Below are 24,550 nucleotides of genomic sequence, written 5' to 3'. Positions count from 1 at the left end.
GAGGGGGAGGGGGCGGCCTGTCCCGGCCCCGGCGCTATCACCGCTCCTGGGCCCATTTCCCCGGGATGGGGCCGCTTCTCAGAAAGCACAGGGGCCAAGGAAAGAATCAGCATAGAAAGTCCCCACGTCGGGACGTGCACAGAGAAACGTGGAAGTCAGCCTCAGGTCACCCGGGCTCCGGGCAGTAACATGGCAGCCTCCCCCCCAGACCGCCAAACCCCGCATATTGAGGGGGTTAGGAAAGTGTTTCGCTAATGGGCTCATTTTCACATCCACTGAAGGTCTTCCAAAACCATAGAGATGAGGCCGCTCTAGGGCGAGCTTCGCTTATTCCCAAGGTAACCACTTCCGTGTGGGGGCGGGCGTTTCTAGCGTCACTTCCGGCGCGCCGAACTCGGTCTTCCGTTGGCGGCCAGTTCCTGTGGTGAACTCTGGGCTCGGACCCTGGGGCAGTCGGGAGGAGGCCGGAGTTTGGGAGGCGCCGGCGGTGGTGACGGCGCAGCGAGGACCCTCTGACGCCAGACCCGGGTCCGGGTCCCCTAGAGGTAAGGGCGGAGCTGGGGACCCGGAGCAGGTGTCTCCGGAAGGGCCGAGGGCCCGGGGTCTGGGGGAGAGTCCGGAGGCCGCGGGGGGCGAGGCTCCCCCCGGGAGGAAGCGCGGTCTCAGGGCTGCAGGGCCAGGGTCCTTCCCGGCGCGGCAGAGAACGTCAGGCCGGAGGGAGCCTAGAACGGGGGACGTCAGGGCGGGAGGGAGCCTGGAACGGGGAACGTCAGGGGGGAGCCCTGGAACGGGGAACGTCAGGGGAGGGAGGGAGCCTCAGAACGGGGGACGCCAGTGGGGGGGGGAGCCTGGAACGGGGAACGTCATAGGGGGGGAGCCTGGAACGGGGAACGTCAGGGAGGGAGGGAGCCTGGAACGGGGAACATCAGGGTGGGGAGGGAGCCCAGAACGTCGGGGGGGGCCTGGAACGGGGAACACTCAGGGTGGGGAGGGAGCCTAGAACGTCGGGGGGGCCTGGAATGGGGAACGTCAGGGTGGGGAGGGAGCCTGAACGCCGGGGGGGGCCTGGAACGGGGAACATCAGGGTGGGGAGGGAGCCTAGAACGTCGGGGGGGGGCCTGAACGGGGAACGTCAGGGGTGGGGAGGGAGCCTAGAACGTCGGGGGGGGGGGCCTGGAACGGGGAACATCAGGGAGGGAGGGAGCCTAGAACGGGGACCGTCAGAGCCGGGAGGGAGCCTAGAACGGGGAACGTCAGGGCAGGAGGGAGCCTAGAACGGGGACGTCGGGGCGGGAGGGAGCCTAGAACGGGGACCGTCAGAGCCGGGAGGGAGCCTAGAACGGGGAACATCGGGGCGGGAGGGAGCCTAGAACTGGGATGTCAGGGCTGGGAGGCGCCTTGGAACTTGGATGGGAGGCATTTTGCTCAGTGGTCACTACCAAGCCAGCGTCAGTTGCAGAGTGCAGACCCCCTGCCGGGGTGATGTGTCATCAGGCTGGCATCATTTCTGAGTGTCCGAGGTGGTCTGGCTGGCGGGCTTCCCCTGTGCTCCCCAGCTGCCCCAGCCCACTGCTCTACAACACACCCAGCGCTCTTACTTTGCAGAGGAAGGGACTGAGGTCGTTCCCCTGTGCACAATTACGTTTCTGGCAAATGTCAGCGTCAGAAAACGCCCTGCTTTAGAACCTCTGTTATAGACACATAATAACGTGAGTAATAGCAGGATTTTTTAAATTGTTTAAAAGTGTTTCATCCGAGGCTTTCTTTGCATTACACCCATACTTAAAACCTGGAATGAGCCAAACGAAAGCAATTGAAGATTTCTCAAAAACAGCCTATTACCTCTGAGTCTTGTTTCTGCTGTTGTTTCTTGTTGGCTTCAAACAAGCCTCTTCCTCTTGGAAGCTTCCTTGTCTTCTTTTGCAAAATCAGTGATGAACTTTAATGGCTTCTAAGATTTTTTTTTTTTTTTTTACTCTTACATCCAATACTTTCCTTCATTATTTTATGCTGCCCTCTTTTAAGATATTTACCTTCCTTTCTCCAGTTCCTTCAATTGATCCTTGCTATTTACTGAGGTTCCACAAGTGTCTCCTGTTTTGTTTGTTGCCAGCATCGGTAGTTTTTCAGAAAAAAAGCTAACTGATGTTCCTCCAATTTATTGAGGTCCTAAAGTTGTGTAAGACTGACATTTTTAGTTATCTGGGTGGAAAGGGGGGCATGATTGGTATCTTCAAACATTTTAAAGAAAATAAAGAAAAAAACAAAGAGGGATACGATTTAATGTTTCTTGGTCTTTGAGGGCAGAATTATTTCGATGTAATGGGCTGAAGCTCTTGAGTCATTGCACTGAGGTTCCAAGCACGTGAGGCTAAATAGCAATTGGACAATATATGCTTGGAGAAAGAATGGCCCTGCCCACTCCCTGTGCAAGTTTTGATGTGTTGTATAGAAGATGATGGAGAGACGATTTGGTGGGTGGAGAGAGAGAGAGGCAGAGGCGCTGCTGGCCTGATTCGTGTTGGGTCTGCTCTCACTTCGTATGGCCATTCCCCCTCACCTCCACAAAGAATAAAGGTCAAGCATTTTCCCTTATTCTGACTCCGGTTGATTCTAATATTCTCTGGGTGCTAAAAGCGGTTATCACATATCCACAATGAATGGAAAGTACAAGAAGGCAGATTGCACCTTGACGGAGGGAAGAACTTCCTACTAATTAGAACCATTTGACATTAGAGTTCATTGTGAGCAGTCAGGAGCTCATTATCAGGATATTTCTTCAAGAGGCAGCCAGAGGGTCATATGCTGTATGACTGTACAGCTGTAGACAGGCTCCAGGCTTAAGGGTTGTCACAGAGTCTTGCACTTTTCATCTCTTTCTCCCTCTCTTCACCAGGATTACCACCATGTCGCTGTCTCATCTCTACCGAGAGGGCGAAGGAGCCATTGATGAGGAAGAAGATGAGATGGAGAATTTTGAGATCACGGACTGGGACCTCCAGAACGAATTCAATCCGAACCGCCAGCGTCATTGGCAAACCAAGGAGGAGGCCACATACGGAGTCTGGGCTGAGCGCGACCTTGAGGATGAGCGGCCCAGCTTTGGAGGCAAACGGTATTTGGGTTTACCATCCAGGGTGGGCTGCTTTAGCGTACAGTTGGGCCAATTAGATGTAGCCAGCTGTACTCTTCTTCTGATTCAGAAGCTAGAATATCACATCTGGGTCATGTTCAGTCATTCCTCAGGAGAGCATGTGCCAGTTAAGAGGTCAGCATTTCTGCTCTGGGTTTCATTGCAGGGCAGGATATCGTTCATTAATATATTGGTTATTGGTCAGTAAACTCTACTGAATAGAGCATGTTGATATGTAGGTAAAGACTGGGTATGCACTCATTCCTGCAGCCACAGATTATGAATCTATGAGTAGTTGTATAGACCATTCAAAGAGAGATCCTTAGAGACCTGGGATAAGCACCATCATTTTATAGATCCTGATCAGCATTCATTCATTCATAAAGCTTCTGTTAAGGGTCAGCTATTGAAAGAATTGTGAGAGATGCTGAAGATAACCCAGAGAAGCAGCAAGGAGAAAGTTCCTTCCCTTAGGGAATGGACATTCTGAGAGGGGATGTGACATGTGCGTATAAATGAGGAAGTACACCATAATTTGAGGAATGGGAGAGAGTCTAAACTGGCTTTTTCACTGATGTGTGTGGTTAGTTACTATAATCACTTCAAGAGTTCTAAGGGTTCTCCTGGCAGTGAGTCAGTAGTGACGGCTTTATACATGTGAGGTATCGTGACAGAGACTTTTATATTAGTTGATGGATTCTCATGTCCCACTCTGTCCTGCTAAGTGACTTTTAGTTCTTTTCATTCTTGAGATTTTCCTAACTTCTCTTGATTGCTCAAAATAATTGTATTTATTCAGTAAGAAAATTGGATTAAATAACATTTGTTAAAGTGTCTCTGAAGTAGGTAATTTGTAAATCCCTCTTGTGTTTATTGTGGCATTAATTTCTTATGCCTTTGAATATTCATGTTGTTGATTTCATGGTTGTGCAGTTTTCTAACATTTTGCTTCACAAGTGGTTAAAGACACAATATGTTATTAGCATAATCATTTCCTCACGTGAATTGTTAGTAATGGTTCTGCTTTCTTTGTCAGAGCTTTGTCCTACAAGATTCTTTTCATTTGGCTATTCTTGTTGCCATGGTCATTTAGATTCATGGAGGTTTTTTGAGTGGAACAGAAGATCAAATGGACTCAAATCCTTTGGATCTTTGATTTTTTTAATTAAAATTATTGTTTGCAAGGTTTGCATTTGAATGTGTGGCAGAGACTTGGATTTTTTTGAACTAGATGGTATTCATTGTGTTACATAGATGGCTCGTTTACTAGGCTACAGCTGTTTGGTTGGATTTAAATGGGTTAATCATCTTTTAAAATGAAACCTTTGAAAGCTACATTTCCTATGAGGCCTTTCCTCATATGTGATTGCGGTGGCACCTGCCAGCTGAACAGGATTCTCTAGAACAGTCTTTATAATCACTTCTTTTGGGTTATATTTCAGCTCCAGAGACTTTTCTGCTCCTGTGAACTTCATTAGTGCTGGACTGAAGAAAGCTGCCGAGGAAGCCGATGAGGAGGATTCGGATGAGGAGGAAAAACCTGTTAAGCAGGAGGATTTTCCTAAAGATTTTGGACCAAAGAAACTAAAAACAGTAAGGTTTTGCCAGACAGTTGGGAAGGTGCTCACATCCTTATAGGATCTTGCACGTTGCACAGCTTATAACTAATAGCCTTGTAGTCCAGGCTTTGAGGTGCTTATAGTCAATCCAGGAGGGAAGAAGGGGCACACCAGATTTTATTCTGAAAAGGTCTCTTTCATTTTGGGGTTTTTAAGAACGCAAGTACATTTCCTCCCAATTCTCCATTGTGTATTGCAAATAAATTTTTGATTCAGGCAAAACTTTTCAGGTCTTCTTTCTTTTTTGTCTCCTCAGGGTGGCAATTTTAAACCTAGCCAGAAAGGATTTGTAGGGGGAGCCAAGTCTTTCACGGATTTTGGCAGCTGGGAAAGGCACACCAAAGGAATAGGCCAGAAGCTTTTGCAGAAGATGGGTTATGTCCCAGGAAAGGGCCTTGGGAAGAATGCACAAGGTAAGTCAAATAGGATGTGAATAGTTTTTTTTTTCCTTTCCCTTTTAATTTTTACTGGGATGTGGCATTGAAAGGTGCTTGAAAATTGAGACTCTTGAAAGAGAAACTAGGTGAATATATTTATAAAATATATATTATGACATTGTTAATTTAGAATAAGGCCAGGAGAAAACCTATCTATATTATGGAAATCCTAGATTGCAGATTGTAAAAAAAAAGATACTTTGATTATTTCCAAATGTTGATTATATATATAAAAAAATTAGGTGGTTACTGCGTTGTCAATGTTCAGTCATTTTCCATTTTGTGTTTAGCTTTCTGTGACTCTATTTGGAATTTTCTTGGTAGAAATACTGAAGTGGTTTGCCTTTTCGTTCTCCAGCCAGTCACTTCACTATTCTCTCAGCCTTACTTTTCTCATCTGTAAAATGGACATAATAATCACACCTACTTCGCAGGGTTGTGGGAAACAAATGAAAAAGCATATTATAAAGCTCTTTGCAGACCTGGAGGGCTATACTAGCTTTGTTACCATTAATGCGGTTTGGTATCTTCTCTAAAACATATTCAGAGTTACCTAGAAATGTGAGAGGATGAGTGAGTTATTTAGAAGAACCTAGGTATTCCCACCTCTGAGACTGGCCCTCTATCCCCTCTGTGTTCTGACCCTGAACCTACATTGGGGAGAAAGACAGGAAACCCAGGTTCTGTTAGTGATTGTCAGCCCCTGCTGGAGATGTCACTTCCTCTTGTTTGGTTTCAGTCTCTTTAAAGTATGACAGTTAAACAAGATAGGGTGGGGTGGGGGGTCCCTCCCATTTCCCATGCTCTGATGAGTCTAAATCATCTTCCTTGCCCTGGCCTGTTTGCTTGGATGTCAGCCACTGCCTGGAGTAGGTTGCAGAGATGTGTAGATATGGACCACTGTGTTTCTCTGTTTCTATTCTTCCTCTTCTTCCTCTTTCCCCCTTTCTCGTCTCCCTCTTTTCCCCTCTCCCTTCTATCTTTCTTCTATGCAACTGGGATTAAATGATTTCCCTAGGGTCACATAGCTAGTAAGTGTCTGAAGCTTGATTTGAACTCGGGTCCTCCTGATTCAGGACCAGTGCTCTATCCATTGAGCCATCTAGCTGCCCCTATTTCTTCTTTAAAAGGCTCCTCTGCTGAGCCATGTCACCAAGCTGACATTCTCTGTGCATTTTGACAGGTATCATTAACCCAATTGAAGCCAAGCAGAGAAAAGGCAAGGGTGCTGTGGGCGCTTATGGCTCAGAACGGACCACTCAGTCAGTACAAGATTTCCCTGTGGTTGACTCGGAAGAAGAGGCTGAGGAGGTAACTTGGGAGGCCAGAGGGAGGTGGCTGGCTCTAATGCAGAGCTGGCTCCTTGGGAGCCCCGAATGTCTTTACATTATCTGCTGCGCCACTTGGGACAGGGCCCCTTTATTTCCCTGGTTCTGTGGGTTCAGTCATTGGGTAGTAAACCCTTTTGGCTTCTCCTGCCGAACAGTGTGCAAGCCTTGACTGTCAACAAAATCTTGGGCTGCCAAGATTTGTCTGCAAACTGTCTTTGTCTTTGTTTCCTTTCTGGAGAAGCTGTCAACATAACATACTGTTTCTCATTCTTGTTGGATTTGCTGGGCGTGTGGTACAAACTGCCGTGGGAGGAAGCGTTCTGCCACTTTGGGGCATCTGCTGCCAGTGTTCCATGGATTTATTTTCTTGGGATGTCGTAGGTCGGGGAGCGTTACCAGTGGAGGCTGAATCTCTTTCAGCAGCTTGACGATAATTGTCATGCTGTGAATCAGTCCTTTCCTTTTCTAGACTGATCTAATCCCTGTTTTTTTTTTTAAAGGTGAAAATAGTATGCTTTAATCTGCATTCAGTCTCCATAGTTCTCTCTGTATGCAGATGGTCATTTTCATTTTTATTGCTTTGCTCAGGAGTTCCAGAAGGAGCTCAGCCAGTGGCGGAAAGATCCCAGTGGGGGCAAGAAGAAACCTAAATATTCCTATAAGACAGTTGAAGAATTGAAGGCAAAAGGCAGAATTGGCAAGAAACTTTCTGCCCCCCAGAAGGAGCTTTCCCAGGTTAAGGTACAGTGAATTTTGAAATTGGACTTTATCCTGAGATTGTTTAGAATGAACTCTGTGTCTCATTGTGTGGGTTTAGCCTTTGGAACAACAGACTTGGGGGAGGGTGTGAGCGTCTGTCCCTTGGAAGCGGGATGAGCCTCGTTCCTCTGGCTCTGAGAACAGCGCCAGATTCACCAGAGCCATGCAGCAGGCAGGTGGGAGGGTGGGGGGCCAGACCGTCCTATTCCCTGTTCCTGATGCGGTTAGGGATTCCAAGTGGTCTCCAGGAGCCTATCTTACTCTGAAATTCTGTGATTCAATCATCTACAGATTTGTGCTCATAATGGTAACAATTCATAACAAAGCCCAGTTTGAAATAAGAGATTTTTATTTAACTAAGAAACGGGTAACTTGTCATGTTGAAATGGAAAACTGGCTATTTCATTGGGAGGAGCCTTGAATTTGAGCATATGTGGAAAAATTTCTTGGCATGCCCCACTCCAGGCCTGGCCCTGGCAGGTTCTGGCTGCCCAGTTTTCAGGGGTATCCAAGGGCTAGGAGGTTGTGGCTGAGGATTCCCCCAGGGCTTCTCACAGGACTTTCCAGAAAGTTCCGCAGGTCAAACTGGATGGTTGAGAAGCTTTGATTGGTGTCCACGTTTTTGTTGGCTCAGTGCTGAACTTCATGCCAGAAGCCCGACCTCCTATTTGGGACAGTGCCTGGCCTGTCACGGAGCAGGTCGCCTCCCTTCCTCATATATCCAGTGAGGGCTTGGCCTGGGCCCCTTCCAGTTTTAAATCTGAAACATGACAATGCGCATTTCTAAAAGGCATTAAGTTTATACAGCATTTGTCTCACCGTGTACCTACAGGATGGGTGATGCAAATGGGACACTGAGGATCAGGTTAAGTGGCTCAGCTACAGGCACAAGTAGGAAGTAGCTGGGGCAACTGGCATCAGCACCCAATGCTCTCGTCCCAAGGTTGTCTTTGCCTAGAGGGTGTTTGGGGACCAAGCCCCCTGGGGTAGCAGGGGGAGGGGCTCCAGTGCTAATCCCACCCTTTCTTCTGGTGGCCTACCAGGTGATTGACATGACGGGTCGAGAGCAGAAGGTTTATTACAGTTACAGCCAGATCAGCCACAAACACAACATCCCTGAGGACGGTGTCCAGCAGCAGCAGCTGCCACTGCCAGGTAAAGACGCCAAGCCACAGGCCTTTGCCCTGCCCGAGCTGGAGCACAACCTCCAGCTCCTCATCGACATCACGGAGCAGGAGATCATCCAGAACGACCGGCAGCTGCAGTACGAGAGAGACATGGTCGTCAACCTGACCCACGAGCTAGAGAAAATGTCCGAGGTGCTGTCCCACGAGGAGACGGTGATCACCAACCTCAGCAAGGTCCTGGAGATGGTGGAGGAGTGTGAGCGAAGGATGCAACCTGACTGCCGGGACCCGCTGACACTGGACGAGTGTGCCCGGATATTTGAGACCCTCCAGGATAAGTACTATGAGGAATACCGCATGTCAGACCGCGTGGACCTGGCGGTGGCCATCGTCTACCCGCTCATGAAGGATTACTTCAAGGACTGGGATCCCCTCAAGGTCAGTGCCGGCCCAGCGGGGGACACACGGGCGAGTGGCTTTGGGCTGCCCTTTCTGGGGAGGAGGTATTAGCTGATGCCCACGGATGGCCTGCATTCTCAGAAGTGACCCTGTGTGTTTTTGTGTTTAGGACTGCACTTATGGCACTGGCATCATCGCCAAGTGGAAGAGCCTTTTGGAGAATGATCAGATCCTATCCCACGGGGGCCAAGACCTTGCGGCGGATGCTTTCCACAGGTGACATGAGCAGTGCGCTGCTTCCCTGGTGCCTCCTGGGGGTGCTCGGGGCTCTGAGCCTGTGCCTCAGGCCAGCTGTCCTGTGATGGGGCGGCTACAGCAGCGGCTTCCCTTGCTGCTGGGCTTTTAGATATCAGAACTGGGCCACCCATGGTGGTCTTATTGCTCCTAGAATACTTCTTGTGTCTTAGAACGAACCCTGGACTTGTAGCCAAAAGACTGAGCCACAGGCCTGGCCCTGCCAAACCCTTGAGTAGCACCTGCATTACTCCATACCCTTTGCCACCCAGCCCAAACCACTCTCCAGAGTTAGCAGTGACATCCTGGCTGTCTCATCTCCCCTCTCCTCCCGGGGCCTCTCTCCACTCTGGGGCTTCACTTTCACACTTCTCTGTCCTGATTTGCCTTCGCTCTGTCTCATGCTCCCCAACTCCAGGTGTTCCCCAAAGGTCAATCTCACTATACTGGACCTTCTTGTGCTCTTGTCTCTTGACCCCTTTGGCAGTCTGGTAAAACCCATGTCTTTCTCTTTCTCCCTCCTTCCCTTCCTCTTCTCTCTCTCTCTCTCTCTCTCTCTCTCTCTCTCTTGAAATCACATAGGTCTAAAAAGGAAAAGATTATTTTAAATTTGTTTATTTATTTATATTTGCTTTATAAATCATGTTGGGAGAGAAAAATCAGAGCAAAAGGGAAAAATCATGGGAGCTATAAAAAAAAAAAAAAAAAAAAAAAACAGAAAAAAGAAGTGAACATAGCATGTGTTGATTTACATTCAGTCTCTCCTTAGATTTTTTTCTGGATGCAGATGACATTTTCTGTCCAAAGTCAATTGAGATTGCTATGGATCAGTGATCCATTGAGAAGAACCAAGTCTTCCATTGTTGATCATCACACATTCTTACCATTACTGGGTACAATGTATTCCTGGTTCTGCTTGTTCCACTCACATCATTTCATGTAAATCTTTCCAGCTCTTTCTAAAATCAGCTTGTTCATCATTTTTTATAGAAAGATAATATTCCATTACCATCAGGTACCATAACTTATTCAGCTCTTCCCCAACTGATGGGCATCCACTCAGTTTCCAGTTCCTTGCCAGTACAAAAAGGGCTGATACAAACATTTTTGCACACGTGGGTCCTTTTCCCTCCTTTATGATTTCCTTGGGATACAGATCCCCTAGTGGCAGTGCTGGCTCAAGAGCTGTTTTAATGAAATAATTATTACCCTTTTAAAGAATTTTAATAGTATTTTATTTTTCCAAATACATGCAAAGATAGTTTTCAGCCTTCACCTTTCCAAAAAACTTGTGTTCCAAATTTTATCACCTATTTTTAAAAAAATCCACAGACCTCCTAAAAGCTATCCAGAAGCCAGGTTAAGAATCCTTAATCTGTTCCCCAAGAAACTCATCATCTCCCATAGTATTAGCTGTTGCCTCTGTGCAGACCCAGTCTCCTCCCTGAAATCCAGTTCCATACCATCAGTGGCCCATTATATATTAGATGCTCCACCATGTCCAGAACTAATTCATCTTAACATTCTCCTCTTTCAAACTTCCCAGTTTTTGTTGAAGGGCACATTGTATTTTAGGCTCCTAAGTTCATAACCTCAGGCTTACTGTGGACTTCTCAGTCTCCCTCCCCTCCATTTGCCAAGTTTTGCTGTTGGGATGTAGAAGCCCTCCCATCTGGTTCTCCTCCATTCCCATAACTTCATTCACGTGGTCATTATCCCCTCCTGCAGCAGTGTCTTCCTTAGTCTCCAGAATGTGTGCCTAACTCTATCTCAGTGCAGACCTGGCCATGTCAGCCTCCCTTGGTGACTTCTCTCTGTCTCTAAATCAGCTTGACGCCCCTCTAGTTAGCTGTTAAAGCCCAGCTCGATCCTCACTTTCCAGCCTCATTGGGCCTGATTCTGCTTCCTGACTGCTGAGATCTGCCATGTGGCCTTCTCTGCTCTTCACAAGTGACCCTCCACTTGATGTGTCCATGCCTTTGTTCTGGCCGTCTTCTGGGCCTCCCTTCTGACCCCTCAGAATCCCTCTCTTCCTATAATATGGAGCTTGAGCCCATCTGCATGATCCTCTTCTTATTTCTCCAAGGGTTAGTGCCCTCTTTCCCAGAGCACCTTGTATTAAACTACTCTGTCCATTTGGATTTATTAACTTTATATTTATTCGGTGTATCATTTAATGTGTGCTCATCTTCCCCATAGAAGGTCAGGTGGGAACTGACCCCAGTGCTAGCACTTAGTTGGTGCCAGGGGTAAAGTGAGCTTAAATCTGTTGCCCTTTCAGTGCCCTGTTTCCTGAACTGCCGTGTGCTCTGTGTCTGTCCCCAGGGGTGACAGGTTGCCTCTGTTCGTGTCCATCTGTTTTTAGAGAGGTAGCCACGGGCTTTCTTCTAATTCCATGTAATTTACTTCCCCTTCTGACTCTGTAGGCTCATCTGGGAAATGTGGATGCCTTTTGTTCGAAATATCGTAACTCAGTGGCAGCCAAGAAACTGTGACCCGATGGTGGACTTTTTGGATAGTTGGGTTCATATTATTCCGGTGTGGATCCTGGATAACATACTGGACCAGCTCATCTTCCCCAAACTGCAGAAGGAGGTAGAGTGATCAGGTCTCCACAGTGGCCTTCAGGAGGGACTTGCTGGCTCTTTATGTTGGGCACCTCTTGGCAGCAGCACCCCAGAACCCTGCGAACATAGCTGTGGCTCTCAAATGAGGGAGCTCTCCTGTGTTTGCCCCCACCTATTTCTCACCCTTTGCTTGTTTAGGTTGTTATGAAAACTTTCTAATCATCCCTTGGGCACTTTCCCCTTTCACTCATCCCACACGCCCTGCCAGATTCATCTTGTAAAGCACAGTGATTATGTTTGTGTCACTTCCCATGACCAGACAAAGTCAGAGGCTTCAGTTCTGCATTCTGGGCCTTTCCAGTCTGCCTCCAGCCCCTGGGTCAGGCTTCTGAGTGACCTTCTGAACTCTGAATTTGTTCTTCACTCCTGTACTTCCTCACCATCTGCTTGTGCTGGTCCCAGACCTCGAGTGCCCCTTCCTTCTTTCCTTGGCTCTGTCCTCCCTATTCCTTGAAGTTTCCCCTCCTCTGAACTCTTAGAATGCATCTGGTTACTCAGTTTACCCATCTTAGCTTGTCTCCCCTGTCTAGGTCAGGCCATCCTGGGGAGTGGAGGAGGTAGGGGAGGTTCCAAGGGAGAGAGTCTTGTTATCTAGAATTAAGAAGGGAAACAGGGGCTGCATGTTATTCATCTCTATCTGCTCTGGTACTTGGGGCAGAACCTGGATGAGGGGTGGAAGGACTGGCCAATTTTGTCCAAGTTGAAATGCCCACACTTGCCCATTCCCCCTTGGCTTGCCCTATAGAATTGGCAGCCTACTTTTTGCCAAGATTGTGAGGATTACAAGTACAGGGATGGAATTTTAGACAGAAGTCTTCTTTGTTGGAGAAAAAGCAGGTTCAGAGTGGCCTCCTGGGTTTGCCTCAGACTGCCTCGCCCTCTCTCCCGGAGGTGACAGAACAGCTCTGAAAACTTCCCCCTTAGGTGTCTCTGCTTTGTCTTGCTTTCTTTTCTAGGTTGAAAACTGGAATCCTCTGACAGACACCGTGCCCATCCACTCATGGATACACCCCTGGCTTCCACTCATGCAGTCCCGCTTGGAGCCTTTGTACTCCCCGATCCGTAACAAGTTATCCAGTGCTCTGCAGAAATGGCATCCCAGTGATTCCTCTGCCAAGCTCATCCTCCAGCCCTGGAAGGATGTATTTACTCCAGGCTCCTGGGAGGCTTTCATGGTCAAAAACATCGTGCCCAAGTTAGGTGAGATGATCGGAAGGATGGGTCCTGGGGGTGGATAGCTTCTGTGTAGAGGCTCCTGAGGACCAGCCTCAAGTCTTAAGATACAAATTTTTGCTTCTTATAATAGCGTTGTTATATCTTATGATATCCCTGTTATCTGTTACAACTGTTTACACTTAAAAAATTTTATTGACATCTTCTGTTGTGACATAAACAATTCCTAGCAAACACGTGCGTTTCTTAGTACATTTAGTAACTGTCACTCAGCTGACCTTTGAGAAACTACTGTGTGCCCAACACTGTGCTAAGCCCTGACTTTAGAATACTCCCTCCAGATAGTTTTATCACTTGCTACATAAGAGTTTGGGTCCTTTGATATTTATAAGTCAATGATTAATACTGATGGTTGTACTGGGCCCTGAAATCACCCGCTTCAGCATGCTGATGTTATTTAAATTGTAGTAATTGTATGTGTTGGGTTTTGGCTTTAGCTATTTTCTATCACTTTGTAAAAGTTTTACTAGTTCTTTTTAAATTTTTAATATTCTTTATTCTCTCTTTATAGTCAGATATTCCATTTGTATGCTTTAGATTGTTTAGCCATTTTACAGCTTTTAGTCTAACAGAATATTATCTCCCTCCTAAATCAAAGACAGCTAGGTGCCCCAGGGTTAGAGGGCTGAACCTGGAGTCAGAAAACCCGAGTTCAAATTCTGCCACAGACATTCACTAGCTGTGTGACATTGAGCAAGTCACTTAACCTGTTTGCCTTGGTTTCCTCAATTTTAAAATAGAGATCAAAATAGCATCTACCTCCCAGGGCTTTGAGGATCAAATGAGATATTTACAAAGCGCATAGCACATGCCTAGTCCACAGGAGACATGATATGAATGCCTGCCCTTGTACTTATTTTCAGTATCAATTTTCTAGAATGCTCTATCTTATTCACAGGATTGTAGATTTAGAACTGTTAAATGCTTCATCTAATCTGGCAATCTCATTTTATAAGTCCCCCTTGCTAAAGATCACAGCTTCAGTATCAGTCATAGGAGTTGATCCCAGGTAGACTTTACAGCCAGTGTTTCTTCCACACTATTGCCGCTTCCATGCTGAAGCTGCCCCTAAATCAATCCTAAATCTCTACTTCTAACTGACACTTTCCCCATATCCTAGAATCCTCCAGCTTGAGGAAGCGTCCTAAGGGAGTTCTCTCATTAGTACAATCCCCTTCCCAATGAAAAATTTTCTCTGTATTAGCTCCTTCCAGCAAACATCTACGAACCACTCTGTGTGCTGGACTTTTAACTGCACCTGCTTTGCTTTTATTATAGATTTACATTGAATATTCCTTAGGGTGGGACATCCATTAGAATTCTTAAACTTTGTGCCCTCTTCTTACTTTAAAAAATCTTGAAATAACTTATTCTTAGATTAAAAGAAAATTGGTTTAAAATCTGCTACGTCTAAAGCTTACAACTGATATTTAAGGTAGACCACTTCTCCTTCTAACAGTAATGGACTTGGACCATTAATAAGTCCTAATTTTTTTTTTCTTGGAGAGCCTCACAAACAGGGTCATATTGGAGCCTTCATTAATATCATGTTACTATTTTTCTTTGCACTCTTCCAGGAATGTGTCTTAATGAATTGATCATTAACCCTCACCAGCAGCACATGGATGCTTTTTATTGGGTGATTGACTGGGAAGGGATGATCTCTGTCTCCAGCCTAGTAGGACTTCTCGAGAAACATTTCTTTCCTAAATGGCTTCAGGTATGTTTATAGCACAAAGATCTAATTTTCTACAAGAAGAGAAAATCAAAAAAAGGAATTGAAGAATCACAGGACTGAGAATCAAGTGTCCTGGAGTCAGTAAATATCTAACTGACAAATTATGAATGCTCTAGAGGCTAGGGGGCTGGAGTGGGTATGACTCCATCTCTGCAAAATGAAATTGGGCTAGTGATGAGTAGAAGACATTGCAGTCATTCAGCTGAGCTTTAACTGTACTGCTGTGACTGGTCTGAACGTTCTGCCTGGGTCTGTGGCCCTGTAGTAATATTTTTGGTTCCTTGCTAGGTTCTGTGCTCCTGGCTCAGCAATAGTCCAAATTATGAAGAGATCACCAAATGGTACCTGGGATGGAAGTCCATGTTCTCAGACCAGGTTTTGGCCCATCCATCCATCAAGGACAAATTCAATGAAGCACTTGATATCATGAACCGGGCTGTGTCTTCCAATGTCGGTGAGTGGGTCGGCCCCCTTTTCTCCAAGGTCTGGGATGGGGAGGACTAAGGAGCACTTCTAACACTGCTTGAGGATTCCCAAGCTGGCTTCCTTGTTATTCACTGCCCTCAAAGAAGAAGAGACTGGCCAGAAAGGCCTCTTTACCATAGACAGGAACTCTGCTCGAGCGCTTATACCATTTTTCTCTGTCAGTCCCCACCCTACTGGCCTAGGAAAGGGGAAAGGAAAGAGTACTGGACTTGGGGTTCACAGTCCTGTCTCTTGTCACTGGCTGTGACCACAGGCAAATCTATAAAAAGGAAATAATGATACACATAAGAGAGGGGGAAGATCAGATAATGAAAGATAGGTCTCATTTAAAGAGTGCTTGGATTGCAGAATGCTTTCCTCACCACACTCCTGGGAGCTAAAGGTTATCATTATTTCTGTTTTACAGGTGAGCAAATGAGACAAGGGGAGGTGAAGGGATTAGCTTAAGCTCACAGGCAGTACTGAGGCTGAATTCAGGGTGGCATGCTTACCAGTATGGCACCTTGATAAAGTGCTACTTCAAATATATATCAGGTCTAAATGGGTCCTGGCTGGAGTTGGCTGCAGAGATCTTTGAAGAAGACTCTTAACTCAGAATACACACTGAGGCTTTTACTTGCCCACAACTGTGGATGAGAGCTTTTAAGACACACAGACCAACCCCTAGTCAGTGTTTTATTAAGTAGTTTTACCATTAAAGCTATTAAACATGCAGATTTATTTTCTTTGTAACTAGGAACTGGCTCTTAGCGTGTTAGCATGCAAAGCACTGTACTTAATGGTCACAAGAAAATCTGCAGCCCTTATTTTTTAGCTGAGATGGGGTCAGAGATCTGGGGGATTTGCTTCTGGTTACACAGCCATGGAGGGGCAGGCTTAGCCTTTGAGTCTTTTCTGCTTTGTGTTATTGAGCGCTGACTCTCAGCTTGGCCTTCCAAATGCTGTCATCCCATAGGCGGTGACCTTTTTTGGATTGGATGTGAACCTGCCAAGCTACTTGTTTAAATTTCTTCCAAAGGGACAGGACTCGTTTTATTTCAGAACTTTGGTTCAGAGCTAAACTTCAAACAGCTGACAAATGGGTTTTTTAGGAAGTTTGTATTAACCTCAGGATTAGGTAAACACCTCACTTTCTGTGTTTCTCTCTTTCTGAAGCACTTCCTCATTATCACATCTATATTTTTTCCGATTCTGCCTTCACAGGGGCCTACATGCAGCCTGGAGCCCGGGAAAACATTGCCTATCTCACCCACACAGAGCGCAGGAAAGACTTCCAGTATGAAGCCATGCAGGAACGCCGAGAAGCCGAGAACATGGCCCAGAGGGGCATAGGCATGGCAGCCAGCGCGGTGCCCATGAACTTTAAAGACCTCATTCAAACAAAAGCTGAGGAGCATAACATTGTTTTCATGCCTGTTATCGGGAAAAGGCATGAAGGGAAACAGCTCTACACGTTTGGGCGGATTGTGGTCTATATTGACCGGGGGGTTGTGTTTGTGCAAGGGGAGAAGACTTGGGTGCCCACTTCCCTCCAAAGCCTGATTGATATGGCAAAGTAGGGCACGGCTCTTGGGCAGGAAAGTTGTAAAAAGGATGTATTAAAGACTTTTTAAAAAGAACTTGTTGGGACCCCACTGAATCCGTGATAGGCCTGGTCATGGCCAGACTGGGTCTTGGGGAGTGCAGGTGGGACAGCCCTAGTAGCCTGAAGTCATACTACACTCATCTACTTACGTGATCAGTCGAATTGGCCAAGCTTCCTAATCTAAACCAGAATCCATCTGAGGTGGGTATGACCCAGAACTGAGGCTGTCATCACCATCAGAATACAGCCCAGATGAATCAGGCCTCCTGCCCTCCTTCTCTTAAGAATTTGCTTACCCAGACTCCTCCCATCCATGGGGAAAAATAAAACCGTACTTCTTCTACCCACAAGGATCCAACGTAACACTTCAGTAATGGAGTTTAATCACAAGCCTTCCAAATTGTCTCGTCTCGTGGACCAACAACTACTTTCTATCATGCAAGACATCAAAATTAAAGGAAATGCTAAGCATTTATTCTCAAGAACAGTTTATAAAATATCAAGTACACCTTCCCAAATGGGAAGATTTGGCATGTCACATAGTTCCTCTTCCTAAATCCTCCCAGCCCGGGATCATCTGGGTAAGAGAAACAAGCAATTCTTTGATGTCCCCTAAGGGGGTGGCTGTTTTTTAGCTTTCTGCTGTAGTCTGCCCCGTTCAGCCTCGGTGCAGTGTGTGGTCTCTACAGCTCATAGATATTGCCGGTCAGTGTCTGTAATGTGCCTCTGAGGCCCCACTCGACTCCTGGCTCTTTGCTTCTACCCACTGGGCAGTAACAGCTAATTAAAGTCATCCAAGCAAGGGTCGAGTCGGCTTCTAATGGTTTCTGATGATTTCCAACTCCTCACTTTCTGAATAATCAGGCTCTTCTTGGAAGGCCCAGATTTCATCAGGGAGCTCTTTCAGCTTTCGTAAAGGAAACCAATGGATGGCAGTATCGTTAAATACGTCCATGTATTGCAAAGTCTGCGGAAATTCTATTTCCTCTGTTCCTTTTAAAATCTAGAAAGAATTCAAAGAAAACCCAATTAGATTCTCAAACATTCTCTTCCAACTGGGCAAATGTTAGATTTAGTCATTTAGTATTAATTTTATATTCTTAATTTAACAAGGGATACTGTTTTCCAATTTAAAAAAAACCAAACTTTGATACCCCTCCCTCATAGTCCCAAGAACAGTGTCATTTTAAGGGTTGGAGAAAAAAAAAATGGAAACAACTTAACAGAAATATTAAGAGACAGTGTTAAGAGTCACCTCAGAACTGAAATATACTCATAATAAAACTGAATCACTTCCTAAGAAATTATCCACATATTCCCTTAATTCTTATTTCAGTTACTGGTTAATTTATACACAATGTAACCATAAATTTTTAACACTGAGGAAGAACTAAAAACAATTACAATATCCCCCAGCCTTACCACAAATATACGTACATTTGCTACATAGGGGTACTTTTTCTGCAGAATCCTTGTTAGTAACCTGGAAATTAAATCATGATTAAGAATGAGACAGAATAAATGGACAAAAGGAGTAGCTAAACTAAAAGAACTTCCTAAAACGGTTAGCTGGGATGAGGAAGAGACTGGGAAGGGAAACTGTTTTCCTTGAACCCTGCTGGGAGTGATGGAGGCCAGAATCCCATCCCTGAGAGGACATCAGAAGCCAAGTGGGGTGACCCAGATCTGACGGGATTCCTTCTACCACATCTCCAGGTAGTAACTGTTCCTTCAGCCTCCATTTGAAGACCACAGGCAGCCCATTCTATTTTGAGATGACTGTTGGCTTTCCGTTTTCAAAGGTGAAATTTGCCTCTCTGCACCTTCCCCTTCCCATTCTAATGTTTCAGTATTTTATGCCTTAGGAAGAATTATCATGAGCTAATGCTGAACCCAGATGGATAACTACCAGGAAGGTACAAGTGCAGCGACTATTACAGCCATTTAACAAATTAACCAAACAGAAGCAAGGGGCCAATTTACTTGGTGTAGATTCTATAATTTCCTTATGTTTTATCTCATATTAACGAAAGCCTTTGGGGCTCATTTTCTTGGTCTTCCTTTGTTGTACTAATTCTAGGAGAGAAGTAACAAGGCTAGAGGTGGAAAAGGGGAATGTTCAAAATCAATCCAGAGCAATCTGAAAATGTTCAAAATGAACTTCAACTCAAATCTGACAGATTAATTCAGGCACTTACTTTCCTTCAATTGTCCCGAAACTATTTCCAATGATCATCACCTTGGAAAGGGAATCGACTGACCAGTTACTCCATAACAGATTGTTATACAATGCTGTTCCACAGTGGATCATGTAAAAAATGGTGGGTTCACCACAAATATTCCGTTTTCCTTCCTATGAACAAATTTGGCAATACTGTGACGAGCAGAACGCAGATTGCTATACTCCATAGAAACCACCCCAGTTAGATTCAACAAAAGGAACTAACCCACCCTCCCTGAAGATCCTCTGAATTCTGTTGAAACAGAGACCACCTTGAGTTTATGAAGGTTGTGCTTGCACAGCAGAACGACAGACCTTATAGTGCCATGGGACTGGTCAAAGACTACCTGTCACGTGGGAGTTGGTCTGAGTGGAGTGCTCCACCAGAGTATGTAAGTCACCTTTTCAGAGAAGTGACTCTCATGGTACAGAGCTGTGGCTTGAGTTTAGAAGATCGATACTAAGCTTTCCCTTGTCCATTCTTAAGATCTTACCTCAGGGTCAGCTAGATGGCACAGTGGATAGAGCACCAGCCCTGAAGTCAGAAGGACTTGTGTTCAAATTTGGCCTCATACACTTAACACTTCCTAGCTATGTGGCCTTGGGCAAGTCACATAACCCCAAATGCCTGGGGGGAGGGGGGGAGAGAGGAGATCTTACCTCATTCTCTTTGAGGACAGTCAGACCAAGAGCATTGAGAACTGAAATTTCAAGTTCGTTAAAAAGAGGATCATATATGTAGCAGTGATTTCTGGGAATCTGCACAAGAAGAAAGAGGAAGATACTACAGAGCCAGCCAGACCTTTCAATTTCAAATTTCTTTTATCAATATCCATTACTGTCCTTACCTGTAACTTTTCCAAAAGGAGAAGCAAAAATGCTAGTTGATTGCGGGCTATTACACATGAAGCAAACTTCCCAATTCCATAGCAAACACACTTAAAACACCTTGCCCTTTTCAATGAGTCTCCTCTCAAGTTGGAATTGGAGGCCTCAACTGGCTGTGATGGTTCGAGATGGAGGTGTTCAAGGACTTCTGAAATGGGCTCAGTAGCAACCTGTAGTTGTTCCAGAGGTTCTGTAAAACACTTCTGGATGATTCCTAAATATCAAGAAACAAAAATTCCATTAGAAGAGGTAATTTGATAAGTCAAGTTATCAAATGTTTGAAAGAAAGAAATATGACAGATTTCAGCTGAAAAGATTTTCCAGGATAACCATGACAAAGTTTCAGTCCTTGGCACCTAATAGGGCTTCCAGACAGTGTAAGCACCTAATGAGTTGTCACAGTAAATGAGAGCAGCAAAACCCTGTCCTACCTTTATTAAGGGTCTTCCTTATCAAATGCAATTCAGTTAAAAGAACATTTAAGTGCTTGCACTTTGTGTACAGCACTATACCAAGTAGGAGGACACAATAATGAGGGAAGAGACATGAGAATATCAAATAAGCAAATGATTGTGCCTAAATATTCTGTGTGAGTTTTATTTCAGAGTTCTTTAGCCTGGGGAAGAAATGGATCACTTCTGTAACCAGAGGGGTCAGTTCTGAGAGTCAAGTCTTTTCAGGGCAGGAAGCAGGACAGGGGATCAGGCTAGGAATGGGATTTTTGGTGACTTATTTTGTCCACTCCTGAAGTAAAAGGTGCCTTTAGGTCTCTAGGAATGAACTCTTCTAACCTAGTCTTTCATTCTTTTAGTTTTACTTTTAACATGATGCTTTTTCCCCCCTAGATTATATGGTGTAAATTTTCACATCACCTCTTCCAGTTAGTTTTATACAATGTGATACTGAAGGACACACTTTCACTTTGGAGACTGAGGAATCCATGATCTCATTGTGCAGTTCACAGCTGCCTCGGAAGTCTTATGCCCACTGCCTGGGGGACCCTGCCTATGACTCAGGCTTTTCCTCTGTTAAATATGGGAATTGGGCTAGATGGCTTCTGGGGTTTCTTCCAGCTCTAGATCCTATCATTTTTCATATCTAATCTGTGATTCTTGCCATATCTTTTTCACAATTTAAATTTTTTTAAAAAAAATTCAATCACTTTTTCAGGTCTAGATTTTCTCCCTTCTATTTCACCACCTCCAAGAACAAAACCCACTGCAGACATATATAAACAGATTTTTATATTACCCATATTTTTAAAAAAGAAACAAAAGAAAAAAATTTGCTTTGAGGCCATTAGCTCCCTGTGTGGAGGTAGCTGGCATGTTTCATCATGAGTCTTTTGAAAGTGGCTGGTCTCTGTGTTGATCAGAGCCACTAAGTATTTCAAAATTGATTATCGTTACAATATTGTTACTGTAGAAACTTTGGATTCTGTATCAGTTCACACAAGTCTTCCCAGGCTTCTCTGAAACCATTCCTGTAGAGGGCTGAAACTCTTGAGTTCATGCACTAAGGTTCGGACAACTGAGCACTTAAAACTAATTACCAATTGGCAATACTCCTATACTTGGAAAATGGCCCTTCGCACTATTCTGTGCTGGCTTGATAATTGGTGTATACAGAGAATTGTAGGAGGGACTAGGAGGCGGAGTAAGACTAGCCAGGGTCCCTTTGGAGGTAGAGGAGAAAGAAGGAGGTCATGGAGATTCTGCCTCCATCCAATTCAATCCTACCTCTAAAGATCAAGAATAAAGACCGAGGACTTTTGCTTATCCTGACTCCGGCTGATTCTAAGGTATCCAGGGGCTAACACGGTCATCACCCATCCCCTTCATTTCTTACAGCACACACAGCAGTAGTCTATCCCTTTTATATACCATAAATTGTTCAGCCATCCCCCACTGATATATATCCCCTCAGTTTCTAATACTTTGCTACCACAAAAAGTGCTGCCAAATAATTTTGTACATATAGACCCTTTTCCTCTTTGACCTCATTGGGGAATAGTATTATTATCACTGAGCAAAGGGAACATACAATTCAGTAGTTTTCTCCTGCCCATATCTTTCTATCCATCTTCCATAGAGAAGTCACTTAATATGGTGTCTTTCTCTATTCTTTCATATTTCTTGAATCCAATGCAGGACCTCATGACATGGCCAGTTCACATCCCTCACAGCATTATTGCCTTGAATAATGTCTCCTGTACCACTTCTTGCTCATAAGTAATTGCTAGAATATAACCTACATACACCTGCCGTGCATCTTTCCGATGCAATTGTACTTTTCCAAGATCATGTTCTTATGCCAATTTAGTACCATTGGGGGAATGGTTTAAAAGAAAAAAAGAAAGATGGACTTTTGCATCAGCAAACACTTTTGGACCATTTAAAGCGACGTATAATTTCTTGATTGTTAATCCAGTTACATCTATTAAATTTAAAAACTATTCAGTTAACTTTCTATGCTGCACCTTTTCAAGCTGTATTTACCGACGGACAAAAATCATATTCTGGCCAACTTAGCTGAGAAAGAAATGATTTCTTACACTTTCCCCGTGATGGATAACTAGGCTGAGCTCCGCTGAATGACTAAGGACTGTGTGCTAAGGTTATCAAATATGTTATTTTTTTTTTAAAGATAAGGGTACAAAAAGGAGCCATAATAAATGAAATTTCATCAAATATGTTATTTTTTTTTAAAGATAAGGGTACAAAAAGGAGCCATAATAAATGAAATTTCATCAAATATGTTATTTTTTTTTTAAAGATAAGGGTACAAAAAGAAGCCATAATAAATGAGATTTCATCAAATATGTTATTTTTTTTTAAAGATAAGGGTACAAAAAGGAGCCATAATAAATGAAATTTCATCAAATATGTTATTTTTTTTTAAAGATAAGGGTACAAAAAGAAGCCATAATAAATGAGATTTCATCAAATATGTTATTTTTTTTAAAGATAAGGGTACAAAAAGGAGCCATAATAAATGAGATTTCATCACGATCCACTGGGACGCTACACGGTTCTTCTGTACTTGGGGCTGAATGGCGCATTACTTACCCTCTGTCAAGTGCCAGAAATCGGAGATTTGCAGGTCGTCCCTGGTAAAGAGAAAGGCAACGTTATTACGGCTCCTTCCCCTTCAGGCTGCCTCGGCCTGAGATGGGCGCCAGACAAACGCCCCAAGCTTTCTTCTCGCCCTGTTCCTTCACGATAAGGGCTTCGCTTTCCAGGAGAGGCCCACAGAGAGCAGCCACCTCCCCGCCGCCCCCCTTTTTCAGGCGCAGCGTCAGCCCCTCACGAGCAGGGCAGGCTCTGCGCGCGGACTTGCTCCCCGTCACCCTAAGCTGCCGCAAGCGGGAACTTCCCGGGATTCCCCTGGACTGCAGGAACAAGGATGCGGGCTATGGGGGAGGGAGGGTTCGGGAAACCTGGCCCGGGCTGTAATGAGCCGCGAGCTTGGGAAGGGGCGGCTAAGCTGCGGCTGCTCTCCAGGATTCTCCCCCACCCCAGCCCGCCCGCGTCCCTGAGAGCATCCTGGGGGGAGGGGGGAGGGAGGGAAAGGGGCTTCTGGAATCCCGCCTCCCCCGGGGCCTCGGGGCCTCGGGCCGGGATCCGGGTCCTCCAGCCAGCCGTCCGCACGCGCGCGCGCGAGCTCCCTCCCCTCGGGTGCCCGGGGCTCCTCACCGGGCCTGGCAGACGCGCCTGCGCACCGCGCTGCCGTCCCCGCTCGCCTCCGGGGCGCCGGTGTCCGCGGCCGCCCGCCCCGGCCTCGGGCGCCTCCCCCGGCGCTTGGGCACGGTCCTCCATCCGCCCACCGCGGCCGCCGCCATTGCGCCGCGCCTACGTCATCACCACGCGCCGGCCCCCGGCGTTCCCGGCATCCTCCGCGGGCCGAGGCGGGGGTTGGGAGGGGGACGCGAGGGGGACGTCCGGGGGCGGGGCTGGACGTGCGGGGGACGTGCGGGGGCGGGGCTGGACGTGAGGGGGACGTGCGGGGGCGGGGCGGGCCCTGCGCGTGACTGGGAGGGCCGCCGCTCCGCGTCGCGCTCAGGTAGCCCGGGAGAGAACGGGAGGCGGGAGGATGGCGGGCTGGGGAGGAGGACCCCTCCCCCGTTTCTCCCCATTCCCTCCCCCGCCGGCCCCCGGGCGCACGCTCCTGGGCCTCTCGGGCCCGCGCGGGGTCCGCAAGTTCGCGGCTGGAGCCCCTCCGGGGTGGACTGCGCATGCGCAGCGGGGAGGCCGCGAGCGGGGAAGGGAGCAGCCGCGCCCACGTGGCCCCTGGGTCTGGGGAAACTGAGGCCGGGGTTCGGGTGTCCCGGGGGAAGGAACCAGCCCCGCTTAGTCAGCGCGCATCTGTTAAGCTCCTGTTGGGTCCCATGTTCTGTGCCAAGTCAAGTCAATAAGCATTTATTGAGTGCCTACCAGGTACCCTGCATTATGCTAAGTGCTGGCGATGCCTGCACTTATTAAGCGCTTACTGTTTGCCAGGCACGGTGCTAAGAGCTTGGGAGAAAAGCCAACAAGCACTTATTGAGCTCCTTCTGGGCACCAGGCACTGCCAAGCTTTCAGCAAGCATTAAATGCCTACTGTGTACTAAATTCTGGGCTTGCCAAGAGAGGTAAAAAACGGAAGAGGAAGTAGCATGCAAGCAGCCCGGTACA

The 24,550-nt window shown here is 46.3% G+C and overlaps 3 protein-coding genes across 3 annotated transcripts in view; 2 read left to right on the top strand and 1 right to left on the bottom strand.

The window, feature by feature from the left end:
* The first annotated feature begins 363 nt into the window (after nt 1-363).
* Nucleotides 364-16,802, top strand: TFIP11 (tuftelin interacting protein 11). The gene is made up of 13 exons (XM_003761158.4): nt 364-545; nt 2,897-3,115; nt 4,576-4,726; nt 5,009-5,165; nt 6,373-6,500; nt 7,109-7,261; nt 8,323-8,844; nt 8,975-9,081; nt 11,526-11,694; nt 12,683-12,926; nt 14,537-14,679; nt 14,986-15,151; nt 16,387-16,802. The coding sequence occupies exons 2-13, from the start codon at nt 2,907-2,909 to the stop codon at nt 16,740-16,742; spliced, it is 2,505 nt and encodes an 834-aa protein (XP_003761206.1). The 5' UTR covers nt 364-545; nt 2,897-2,906; the 3' UTR covers nt 16,743-16,802.
* Nucleotides 16,803-17,128: 326 nt separating this feature from the next.
* Nucleotides 17,129-23,749, bottom strand: SRRD (SRR1 domain containing). The gene is made up of 7 exons (XM_031948817.1): nt 23,573-23,749; nt 22,946-22,986; nt 19,838-20,091; nt 19,650-19,748; nt 18,967-19,121; nt 18,206-18,251; nt 17,129-17,771 (listed from the first exon to the last, which is right to left on the bottom strand). Exons 1-7 carry the CDS (start codon nt 23,716-23,718, stop codon nt 17,586-17,588), a joined length of 927 nt encoding a protein of 308 aa, XP_031804677.1. The 5' UTR covers nt 23,719-23,749; the 3' UTR covers nt 17,129-17,585.
* Nucleotides 23,750-23,876: 127 nt separating this feature from the next.
* Nucleotides 23,877-24,550, top strand: part of HPS4 (HPS4 biogenesis of lysosomal organelles complex 3 subunit 2) — a 31,194-nt gene continuing 30,520 nt past the window's right edge. The window contains exon 1 of the mRNA XM_031948813.1: nt 23,877-23,939. The gene's annotated coding sequence lies outside the window, so the exon portion shown is untranslated. The remainder of the gene's footprint in view (nt 23,940-24,550) is intronic.

The sequence above is a fragment of the Sarcophilus harrisii genome, chromosome 1, assembly GCF_902635505.1.
Source record: "Sarcophilus harrisii chromosome 1, mSarHar1.11, whole genome shotgun sequence".
Lineage (NCBI taxonomy): Eukaryota > Metazoa > Chordata > Mammalia > Dasyuromorphia > Dasyuridae > Sarcophilus > Sarcophilus harrisii.
The sequence above is the reverse complement of the archived record's forward strand: the minus strand, read 5'-3'. Positions and strand labels throughout refer to the sequence as shown.

Bases quoted from the DNA above. Each gene is read 5' to 3' on its own strand.
- TFIP11 (XM_003761158.4), top strand. From the start codon at position 2,907: ATGTCGCTGTCTCATCTCTACCGAGAGGGCGAAGGAGCCATTGATGAG. The intron at 12,927-14,536 runs GTGAGATGATCG...GCACTCTTCCAG, and splicing joins AAACATCGTGCCCAAGTTAG to GAATGTGTCTTAATGAATTG. The intron at 15,152-16,386 runs GTGAGTGGGTCG...CTGCCTTCACAG, and splicing joins GGCTGTGTCTTCCAATGTCG to GGGCCTACATGCAGCCTGGA.
- SRRD (XM_031948817.1), bottom strand. From the start codon at position 23,718: ATGGCGGCGGCCGCGGTGGGCGGATGGAGGACCGTGCCCAAGCGCCGG. The intron at 19,749-19,837 runs GTAAGGACAGTA...CTTCTTGTGCAG, and splicing joins TCCTTTTGGAAAAGTTACAG to ATTCCCAGAAATCACTGCTA. The intron at 17,772-18,205 runs GTACGTATATTT...AATTCTTTCTAG, and splicing joins AGTACCCCTATGTAGCAAAT to ATTTTAAAAGGAACAGAGGA.